At 37.9% G+C, this 12,037-nt stretch overlaps 1 protein-coding gene and 2 long non-coding RNA genes across 7 annotated transcripts in view; 2 read left to right on the plus strand and 1 right to left on the minus strand.

Moving 5' to 3' along the window:
• Positions 1-12,037, minus strand: part of LOC122518035 — a 28,502-nt gene that overhangs the window by 5,361 nt on the left and 11,104 nt on the right. For 2 of the 5 annotated variants that reach the window (XM_043636689.1, XM_043636693.1), the window contains 5 exons: positions 11,675-11,798; positions 4,306-5,010; positions 3,311-3,508; positions 433-3,223; positions 126-306 (listed from right to left, as the gene is read on the minus strand). In XM_043636689.1, the coding sequence (XP_043492624.1) occupies positions 126-306; positions 433-3,223; positions 3,311-3,508; positions 4,306-5,010; positions 11,675-11,798 (3,999 nt within the window). Of the gene's footprint in view, positions 1-125; positions 307-432; positions 3,224-3,310; positions 3,509-3,678; positions 3,919-4,305; positions 5,011-7,145; positions 8,811-8,830; positions 9,154-11,674; positions 11,799-12,037 lie in introns of those variants that run through there. The other 3 variants (XM_043636691.1, XM_043636690.1, XM_043636694.1) reach the window with 3 other exon arrangements.
• On the plus strand, positions 5,575-6,511 carry LOC122518038. Its single transcript, XR_006303966.1, has 2 exons — positions 5,575-6,372; positions 6,465-6,511. It is a non-coding gene; the product is annotated as an uncharacterized LOC122518038 (long non-coding RNA).
• On the plus strand, positions 11,676-12,018 carry LOC122518037. Its single transcript, XR_006303965.1, has 2 exons — positions 11,676-11,801; positions 11,930-12,018. It is a non-coding gene; the product is annotated as an uncharacterized LOC122518037 (long non-coding RNA).

The raw sequence follows: 12,037 nt of genomic DNA on the forward strand, positions 1-12,037 counted from the left end.
CTGTAAAAAGAAAAATTCATGAAAACCGTATAAAAATATATTCGTTAATTTATAAAAAAAATAACAATGAACTGCAATCACATGCAAAAAATAAAAAACACACACAAATCATGTATTTTCATTACCTATTGTTTTGCATTCCAATGTTGATACAAGCAGCAAGTAAATCTTCATCATCCTCGTCAACATCGCTAGCTTGATCTAAATTACCAACGTAAGAAGTACCTTTGTTTAGAAATAACTCTTTCGAGGTTCTAGACTCGCTATCAAATGCTATGCTTTGATTAGTTATTATCTCATGCTTATCTGGAATAAGTTCATATATATTATAAAGATAACATAGATAAAGTTTACACAAGGTGTATAAATATAAAGTCTGATGCATGCACGCAAAATGTATGGTCGTCAAACAAAGTTCACATTCTCGCTTACCTATTTTAATATCGGATGAATTCATTTTTGTAGAATTATCTTGATTATATTGACGACTACTCGATACCGATGATGATGACTCTTGCCACGTAGTTTTCTCCACGAATTCTTTCGTAGAATTGAAATCTTGCTTTTTATCATCTTGACCGGTAGTAAAACGATTGATTTTTTCTACATCCAACAAAGACGACGCTTTATCGTTCTGCTCGGTATCATGCAATTTATTCGGTTCCAATAATTTTCTCGACAAGCTTTTCATTTTACTGTCTTCCTGTAAGTCGGAAGACGAAGCTGCTCGAGAAGAATTTAAGGAAATTCCACGCGGTGTACCTTCGGTACAATACATTTTAACAGTGTCATCCTCTTGAGACGAGACTTCATTCGGTAACGAGGATGCGATGAGACCTTGTTCGGTAGTGACAAAATATACGGCGTGTTGTTTCTCGTCATCCTCGATAGTTTGTTCGGCATATCGTATGCTATAATCCGTGGGCTGATCTAGATCAGTTTCGGCATAATTTCGAAACAATGATTCCTCCGAATTATGACTCAAAGTAGGTGATATTACATTTTGAATCGAATTCAGAGGATCGCGTTGATGCAGCAACGATGTGTCGGAGTACATGCGATCGTAATCCTCGCATTGCTTAGTCGAAAAATTATCAGGTACGTAAGATAGTTGCGACGATATTTCTGATTTAGATTTAGGAATATCGCTGCGATATTCAGAATTTGGACAAACAGTTACTTCGGTATTTTCCGAGACGCTGGATTGACTGGTGAATTTAGACGTGGATGACATACTTTGATTGAGTAACAAAGCGTTGTCTTCGACGGATGAATGTAATAAGGTTTGGGAGCAAACAGCTTCTTGATCGGGAACAGATGACCATGATATAGTTGAAGTAGTTGAACGTAATTCAGTGCCATTACCGAATCCAATGTCGGTAGGTCTGAGATTTTCGGGTATTGCATTTTTGTAACGCAAGGTATATTTCTTCTCGGATGAAGTTGTTTTTGAATTATCCAATTGTATTCCATTATCAAATCCTGTTGCCGCGTGTAAAGATAAAGATTGTTTTCCTTGCGCCTCGGTTGGCGACATTCCGTTCATAACATGTCGGTGAATTCTTTCAAACATCGTGTCGGAATGTGTACTAGTTACCGACCTCATGGATTCTCTACTTTCGCTTCTGGAAACTCCGTTGCATTTACTGCCGCCGGATGTACTAGATTGATTATACAATTGATAAGATCGTAATCCACGCGTATTAACAGCGAGAAAGCTGTGATCAGCTTTAAACGTGAATTTGTCTTCCTTGTTAGTTGGCGACGTACTCGGTTCAATATTATCACAAGTTTCAGCTAGATTTTGATCAATTTCTTGTTCGAGGGCGCGTTGTCTTCGAGCTGCGAGAGATGGCAAGGTCGATAATCCAAGTCCGCGCGCAGTTGAATCCAATTGTACGAAATTGCTGCAGCCAGGTTTGGCACTGAGTAAATTTTTTAACGCTGCACTAGAACCCATGGATATCATTTTATGTTTCGAGTGTACGAGACTTCGTAACATGGGTACAGCACCCAGGGACCAAAGAAGACGTTGATCTTGCGGACACCTCGCTGAAAGATTCCAAAGTGCTCCACAGGCGTTACTGACGACTGTCAGACTGGGTGATCGTAATTGTTGTAAAAGTACTTGCAAGCAACCCCTTTCTCGTACAATAGCTCTGTAATCTTCTCTAACGGCAACGTGACAGGAAACGTTTCGCAATATACCACCGGCATTTTCAACAATGGCCAAAGTTTTAGACGGAGCGTTGTAACTGAGCATGTCGACGAGAAAAGCGAGAGCTCCGTCGACCGCGCATATGTCTACTTTGTTCGTACTACAATGAGCAGATAGATTCCAAAGTGCCGATAATATAGATTTCAGGGTTGACTCTTTTCGACCCTCCATAGCAGCTTTCATCAATCCCGTAACTGCTCCAACTTCCCTCAACGTTTGTTTGCTGCTGCTATCGGCTCGCCATGATAAATTTCTCAATACGCTTGCGGTTACTTGTCTGAGATCGTCGCTGGGGCTTCGCAATTGAGAGACCAATGCTTTCATAAATTCACGGAAGGAACATAAAAGAGCCTTGTTGTTACCATCGCCAAACGTTAAATTGGTCAACGCCATGCCTGCGTATCTTCTTAAAGTGATACAATTTTGATCGTCGCATTCGCTGCCATGAGCTAGGTGATCCATCTCTATTAATTCGGCGACGGCATGAAGACCACCAAGTTGACACATCGCGTGACGATGTGCCTCGTCAAACGATAATTTCATGAGGGCTGCTATCGTTGGTCCTGGATGTTTGTCAAGATCCGCTGGCTGTCCCGATTCCAACAGCGTTCTCAATGATTGACAATAATCTCGTAATTGTTCGAGGAACCTGAGAACTCGTGCCTCGCGACGTCCTGCTCTCTCGTCGCTTTTAGCATGAACGACATTGTGCAACGCACGGGACGCTCTTTCTCTCGTTTCTGGATCTTGTCCAGGAGCATGAATCAATTGAACGAGCAAAGGTAGACAGCCGGATTGTCTCATGACGAGGCAACTGTCGATAGAAGTACTCATTGATAACAAGGTTGAGCTCATATCTTCTCGACCTTCGGAACTTCCTAGCATGCTCAACAAATTATAGACAACGTCCACTTTAGCTCCCAATCTACGATGTCCTTGCATCTCCGTCGAATTACCAAGCATCGTACCAGAATTTGATGAAAAACTCATGACACTTGCCATGTCCTGTAATACAACGCGTCATTTGACATACCTCAAAGTTTACGTAGAAATATCTTAATGGATATTAAGATTATGATAGTTCGAACTTACGTTATGGGTAGACATACTCGATGTACTCTGTTGATTGGAAAATCCCATTTGTTGATTTGCCCATAAATCTCTTCTGATGGGCCAAGTTCCGCTATAGGATGATGGTAATCCTCCATGGCATTGAAGGGAACTGCCTGGCTTATTTTCTTCCTCGCTACTGGCATCCTCGTTGTAACATTTATTTCTTCTCACATAAAACTGTAATGCACAGATATATGTACACACGCATAAGATGGCATTTCAAAAATACATGATTAAACAACTTTTTTCAATATCGAGACAATTTTCTGACGTCACGAGGATACATCGATCAATCTCACAAACACCAATTGTTTATATATCTTTTTTTTTTTATTCCGAATGCATACCGTATGACTCACTGTATTCATTTCTCCAAAGTGCATCCGCAGAAGAGTGATGAGCCGAATGTAAGAGCGAAGAAGAATAACTTAAAGGCAGTCCATGTACGAAAAAAAAAGAGGAAGGAAGAGAAATACGCCGAAGGGAAATGCATGTTTCTGTATTCGTGAGGGAGAGCCAAAGGGGAAAGGGAAAAGAGAGTAGACAAGGAGGAAGACAGACCGAGAGAACAGGAGCGAGAGAGCGAGAAATAGCGAGAGAGCTCGAGTAAAATCAATACGTGCTACGTTAGTGGACGTGTATATGTGGAATATACGTGCGCCACGAGGCGCAGCTCGACAGCACCCTCTCTTTCTTTCTTTCTTCCTTCCTTTCTTGCTTTCTCTCTCCGTCTCTCATATTTTCCAGACTCCATCAGACGACCATGAAAATGAATTTCCACAAAACGACGACGACGCGTCTCGATACTCGGAAGAAAATTCATATCGAACCGAATAGCAAACCAAAGAAACAATCACGTTTAGGTAATAAAAGTGATGATAATAATGGATCTCTTGGATAAGACGACACTTTTATCGCACGATTAATTGTCTCGATAAAATAAGAAGAAAATAAAATATGAGACAAATATTTACCTCAGGACTGGAGGTGGACGATCTCCGTTCGTCTTCTTCTTTGATCTCGGGTTCCATGGCATCCTCTTTCTTGGTATCCTTGATGAAACAACCGGCCGATGATAATAGATAATTTGATTGACGTAAATCGGTATTCGTAGCATCGGTGAGCAAATTGTTGGCAGCGGCAGATGATCTGACAGCCGCTGCCGCACTAGTGGCCGTCGTGGCAGCCGTGTTGTTGACGATGGTGGTGTTGGTGGTGGTGATGATCGTCGTGGGTGCCACCACCACCGGCACTGCCGGCACCGCTAAAGCGGCTGGACGTCTCGACGAGCAGCTTGTCTCCGGCTCGTGCGCCGCGACGACCACGGGGTAAACCAGGGCCGTACTACTATCGCCTTCCAAAATCCGGATCGGTCGCCTAACGCTTACAGGATTATTATACCTGCTACTTCGGCTAACGCTGCTGTTGTTACTTTGAATCAAATTGTTGCTGCTACTGCTGCTACTACTGCTGCTGGTACCCAAACCGCTGCTACTACCAACGCACTCTTCCACTTCGAATCTCTCGTACGAGTGATGAGCTTCTCCTACCAATCCTCCTCCTCCTCCTCCTCCTCTTTCTCCTACTCTTACCGCTCCTCCTATTACTACTCCTCTTTCTGTATTCTCCTCCGGGAACAAACCCCAAGTTTTCTTCGATGCCACCACCTCCACGTCCTCCTATGAGCAAGCGAATATTCGTTTTACATTATTAAATATTATTCATTTTTCAAATAGGATTGGAATGATGATTTTTTTAATCCGTTTACTAGTATAGATTGTTTTAGTCCTTTGTTAGTATATTTCGGTTATAAATGATCAATACTTTCTTCAAATTGAAAACAAAATAGTCTGGTATCTGATGAAAGCCATCATTCACTCTGGATGTCATTCTAATGGATACAAATGCAGTCCAAGAACGACTAGTCAGAGCAATTAGAAAGAAATGTTCTAACAGTGAAAATCAATTGAAACTATCAACTAGAGATGATGATGATGATCAAACGTAAATCACGTTGATCGTCTAACTCGTAAGACAAATTACAATTTCGTTCTACATTTCTTTCTTTCATTTCTTGTTTTATTTTCATCTTTCTTTTTTCCTTCCACTTCACAGTAATAGAAGCTTTCTAAATATAGGAGAAAATAACGTGAAACAGAGCGATTTACTTTCTTTTTAATTTAACGTTCTAAAGAAGAAACGAGAAGAAGAAGAAGAAGAAGAAGAAGAAAAAAGTCCAATTTCCGCGAATGGCGATCAACGCGTGGTTTGTTAAGTGGTCAATTGGAGTAGCGGCGGGAGATTGAAATGAGAGTTTAAATGCCGCGTTTGACCTTGGATTTACAATCTCTACTACAGGTGTTACGGCTGTGTAAATCTCAGCCACGTATTATATATTATAAATGCAAATCTATAAATATATCGCATAAAAAGATATTTCAACATTTGAACGTTGATTTATACGCCATTGTTATCGTCATCATGGAATTACGGTGGTGATAATTACGAAACTACACCCTACGTCATAAGCATTCGTTACGACATAACATCACGTACAAATATAGTTTCCTACTTAAAAGAAAAATAAAATATTCTAACGACTCTAACAAGTTGAAACTAGGCCAAAAAGGAGTGGAAATATTTGAATTAATAAATATTTTAAAAAAATACGACTACCACATCACACGTAAGATACATTTAAGTTGGCAAAATTTTGATCATTCAATTGTTCCTTCTCTCAACTGCAATAAATAATATTAATATATTACCGAGAGATACTAAAGAAAATAGAATTGAGAAAATGAAATGACTTTACGAACAACTTCAAATATCATCGGGAGGAATTTACTTTTCTTCTTCGAACGTTACGTGAAAATAGAAAAGGTAGCTATTAAAAATAGTATCCCAGTACTCGTTTAACGTTCGAACGAAGATTCGAGGGAGGGAAACTTTCCTCAAAATAAAAAGAAGAGAAGAAAAAAATAAAAAACATAAACGAGACAAATTAGAGCATACCAATCAGTGACGCGATCAAAACGAAAGTAAGCTTGAAATTGTTGCTTCAGTGTTACGGCCAATGTACTCAAATTAATAAGCATTGACCCAGGGTATACTACATAGAAATCTCTTTTAGTTTCTTCGGACCGTATAATTGATTGGAAATTATTCTTCGCGCCAAGAGAAAAAGAATAAGAAGAAGGAACTAACATCCATCATATAAATTTAAAAATCATTCAAATGTAGACTCAAAAATAAATCAATCGTGTTTTTAAAAGAGTAATGGAACCAAATTACGCAGAAAGCTATCTCGATTCAATTCTCAATGGTCTAAAGATTCAAGATTTTAAATTAAGTTTGAAGGTATTAATTAAAAAAGTAAAAGAAAAGAAAAAGAAAAAGAAAACAAGAAAGAAAGAAAGAAAGTAAGTAAGTTAACTTCTATTGAATAAAGGCATGATCTTATTTCTTATTGTTAATGACTTATTTATTAATAAGTAGCATAATTGATAAAATATCTTGAAATTTTTCTACGATATAATGGGAATGTAATATTTTATATATAAAATATCATCAAATATAATGGAATTTGTTTAATTGCACGTTAACTAAATTTCCTGTTATTTTAAAGATTCCTACAATTCCTGGATAATTTTGTAACGAATCGATCGATCTAATAGATCGTTTTTTTGAAATCTAAACGAGTAAGAAACACACACGATAGTCTGACACTAAAGACACGCCTTCTGCAATCGAAGAAGGATATTACGTAAACAACAACAACTACGACACGTTCTTTCATTATAAGGACAATCACCTTGCAATCTCTAGTCCGATAATTATCCCGTGCGAATTTAGAATATCGTAAGATCGTCGAAGTTGCGTTAAAACGATCGTTGTAAGATCTATCGTCGTATTGATCTTCTTTCTCGACACCATCCAAAGCTTCCTTCTTTTCCATGATTAATCTCAAACGATTTTTCTTAGTCTTAACAGTTTTTGGATTCACCGTTGTAATCTTCGTTGCGAACAATTTCGTAGAACATGGCAAGGGAATCATCGTGTTGCTCGATCGTTGACGCATCGAACGATTAAATGATCCTTGACGAGGATCATCTGACGGATGTCTTATCGAGGAACGATTCATCCGATCCCCAGGATTCTCTCTGGGCATCTTTTATCAACTTAATCCAAAATTGACGATCGATCTCAAAGACAAATATTTGAGCGTAAATATAACAAATTTGTCCGACGAACTAGAATGAAGTGTCTCTTTTAAACGTCACGATGATAGATCAAACGTTGTCCTGGTTTGATGGGACGTAGTAACATCATCGATGTGTCTCTTGAATAGTACAATGCTTTCTCTAGAACCTCCAACTCCTCTTCCCCTCCTCTTACTCCTTCAATCTCATCGTGTTCCATCAGATGTCGGACAGGAGTTCGACGCATGCGTCGAAGCAAAGATTTTCAAAATGTCCCCCTCAATGCCATTTCAGTAACCCCTTTCTTTTATAGCAACTAACCTTCTTCACACCTTCTTTATTCTGGTCTCATGGATATGTGTGTGTGTATATATATATATGTTTAAACGAACGATACGCGAATATCTTTCCGTTTGTCTTTGTTTTATTTATTCATTGAGAAGAATAATCGATAAGATTATAAAATATCTTCGAGGATCTTACTCGCGGATGAGTTTTTTTCGTTTGATGAAGAACACGCATCGATGTCCCTTCTCGACGTTCCATTTATAGTCATACGCAGGCACGGCACAGCACAGCAGAGCAGCTGCTGCGGACTTGGGCTACGTTTTTACGATGTTCTTTGTATGCCGAGCGTGCAACTTGCGGGCCACGTGCTTCGACGCAACATCCTCCATAAGATCATCCTATAGGAAATAACTCGAGGAGTTGACAAGAAAAAAAAAACTTGATCGTAGGGTTCAGCAAACTAAACTGTCAAAAAGACGTGTCTGTATTTCTAAAATTAACATTTCTTTTTCCGTTCATTCTATACACTTGCACATTGAAAATAATCTACGAAACAATTTGATTTAACTGATAATCGTCGCAATAATCATCGTGCATTTCAATTCGAACGCGCAGCAAACATTCGATCGTAAAACGCGTTTCAACTGCAACGACTGGACTCAGTGCAGAGGAAAACGAACGAGAACTAAATTCAAAGGAATGGAAAAACCGGCGTCATTGTGGTATGTATGTATAGCAGGCAGACTTAAAAGAACCGTCACACTGAGTCGTCCATAACGGAAAGAATCGAGAGCGTGGAAGGTCGAATGATAACGAGCTTGACCGCAAAGAAACGAAACGCGACTAAAACGTCTTTGCTAAGTCTTTTTCAGAACTTTCAAAAAATAACTTCGAAAGTACTTTCACAATATCGATCTCAACGAATTCGATTGATTATCAAATGTACATTTTCTCGAAATTGTAGCAACAACAACGACAAAACAATTCCAACGAATGATTCATCTCTTACTGTTTTTTTATAACTGTTGAATTTGGAAAATGAAATGTCTTTCCTTTAACAATTAAATACTTTTTGCCCCCTTGTAATTTTTAATTTTTTTCTTTTTTTTCTTTCTTCTCAACACCAAACGTAGATAATATTTAACGAGGAAAATGAGGAATCTCGAATGCACGTAGCCTAAGTGGCTGATATAAACTGACGTAGGATAGGGGATCGAAGAACAGCTGGGCTCGGCCTGGCTGCTGTGCGCCATCACTGACTCACTCTCACTCTCTCTCTTTCTCTCTCTCTCTCTCTTACTCCTCTCAACAACTCCCACTCTATCATTCTCTCTTTCTCACTCACTCATACTCTACTTTTCTCTCTTTCTCTCACACTCGATCTCCTTTCTCTTTCTATTTCTCGCTGTGTACATAATCTTCCTTCCTGCTCCATGATCTATCTGCAGCCTCTTCAACCCTTTCACTGTATCCCTTTAAGGTACATTCAAATCTTATCTACGTTCGACCTTTTGAAAATAAAGAAACTACAATTTTCTTATAATAAAAAGAACATTCTACAGATCAAGATTAGACGATCTTATTTATGTTCCATCTAATTTTTCTTTTTCTTTTTTTTTATATACTGAAAAGAACATTTCATAGAAAATAAAATGTTTACAAAATTGACTAAGTAATCGGATTATCAAATTTTTGTTAATTAAATCTTCTTAAATAAATAATTAAACATTTGGGATTACAATTGAACAATTATAATGAAAAGAAAAGAAACAAAAAGAAAGTAAGGAAGAAAAAAAAAAATGCAGGTACTTACGAATGGCAGTATTCTTTTCTATGGGGGTTAGTTAAACAGTTTCAGGCTATTTGTTGGATTGAAAGAAGGGACACACAAAAAGAGAGAGAGAGAAAGCCTGATCAATAACATCCCCTGCAAGTAGAGTAGAGTGGTGGTAAAACCCTCGCAATCCCCCCTAGCTTCCCGGTCCCCCTCAATCTTTCCCCCATGAGTAAGGCGCATGCTCGCCAATGAAATTTCTCTTTCTCCTATTTCACTTCTTCTTCTTCTTCTTCTTGTTCTCTCTCACTCTCTCACGATTACCCCATAATTTTCTACCACCCCTGCTGATATATACGCTTTATATATAGATAGATCTGTGTGTGTACGTGTGTGCGCATGTATGTGAAGGGCACGCGGAAGGACAAGCATATACATTGGGTGTTTTCGAGAGAACGCACTTGATTCGCAGCATTGAACTTGAAATATTTTGATAACGTTTACGATAACTTTCGTAAAACTCATTAAATTGATGATAATTATAATAATTAATATTTCTCACAAATATTGTGTGTATTAATAAATCAGACAAACAAACAAACAAACAAACAAAAAATAGTCAAATAAAAGTCCTCACATTTACACGGCACACCCCATAACGCACCATTAGATGCACCCTACACAAATAAATTATATACGGTAGAATTACGTAACCTTTACAACAATACGGGTTGAGTCGTGGGTTAAGATTAAAGTATCGCACTATTAAGTATTCTTCTAAACGGATACACCATCGTGTGAATATGAAAAACTTGGCGCGTGAAAAGAAAATAAATCTCGTAAATACTTTTACAGATTATATATCAGCTTGAAAAATCCCCTCTATCTCTCTCCCTCTCTCTCTCTCTCAAAAAAAAAAAAAAAGAAAATATTCATATTGATTCCCATATCTAATCTAATGCTGTAATAAGTACGTTTCGTTGCATTAATATCGACTGCACTGCGGTTGAAAATACAGCGTGCTAGCTAGGCAAGCTAGCAAAGCAAGCAAGCAAACTACGGATGCAACGTATTAACTCGCTCGTTGCTGATAGTTTCATAGATACTAACACATGTGTTCCCTAGAATGCGACCTTTTACTGACCTTTAAAAAATAATTCATAAAAAAAGAAGCAACAAAAAATCTGAGAAGAGATACGATAAAGCAACTGTTAGAAGGAAATAATCTAACAATGAGAAAATATTAATAACTGGCTCTGATAAAAAACGATTATTAACACAATTCCAGAAATAAGTGATATCTCTTTTTACATAGATCACATCTGTCGCGTCAAGCTGAATGAGATAATGACAGGCATGATTCATAAGTGTATATATATATGTACTTTTAGATGTCTTATACGTACGAGAAATGTTGCGTTTTAAGTATACTTTGCATATGTAACTTTTTGATGGTGATGACTAGGATGATGATCGTAAGGTTTAAGAGATAAATAAGGGTTAATCTCTGTTATCCAATGGACGTTATAAATGTCTCTTTGATGAGGTAACAGAAGAATAATTAGTAATTAGACTACTTGCATTTGGAAAGTGGCCAATTTCTAAAGACAAACTTTCACCAAGTGGACACCAATTTTCGAATTTCAATTAGTAATTTATTTTCTATTGTAAGGAAAAAAAGAACCATAAATGGCAAGATTACTTTCTAATTGGACAATTGGATAGAAAAATAAAGAAATGGTTGGTATACATTTCTACAAACGTAAGTGAATGCTCGTTAATTGGCTTACACTTGGTCCAACAGTGTCGTCCAACATTAAATTACTAAGCTCCGTTGTAGGATGATGATGATGGTGATGGTGATGGTGATAATGATGATGATGACGATGGTGCGTGTGGACAAAGGAGAGGGTTCGTTAACGAAGCTCTTACACGTTCACACTTACTGCTGCTTGCTTGATTGCTTGCTTGCTAGCTTGCTAGTTTGCTTGCTTGCTTGCTTACTTGCTTGCACGAGACGACGTAGTTCAAAGGAATCAAACGCTTACTAACACCAGCAGCCAATGTGTTACAGCTTACCTGCGAGATCAATCGATCGTGCTCGTAGTTTCTCTGGGCCAAAAGTCGACTGGTGAGGTCGCTCGATCGAAAATAGTCGACACTCTCCAAATTCGATAGGAACCGTGGACGAAGTCGGAGATTGCTGGTAAAAATCACACAATTTTTTCTTATTCGTTGTATCAATTTTTAATTATTTAATATTTCAATGAATTATTTAAATGGAAACGCATATATAAATATTTGAAGATAAAATTTTATTTTTTAAAAAAATAGATGGAATAATAGAAAATGAAAAGGTGTTTCCATTAAAATACCTCGGTGTAAAATACTAGACAATTTTAGAAACAACCACCAACGGCAAAGGAAAGAATGAAAAGTGAA

The sequence above is a fragment of the Polistes fuscatus genome, unplaced genomic scaffold (genome assembly GCF_010416935.1).
Source record: "Polistes fuscatus isolate 324 unplaced genomic scaffold, CU_Pfus_HIC Scaffold22, whole genome shotgun sequence".
Classification (NCBI taxonomy): Eukaryota; Metazoa; Arthropoda; class Insecta; order Hymenoptera; family Vespidae; genus Polistes; species Polistes fuscatus.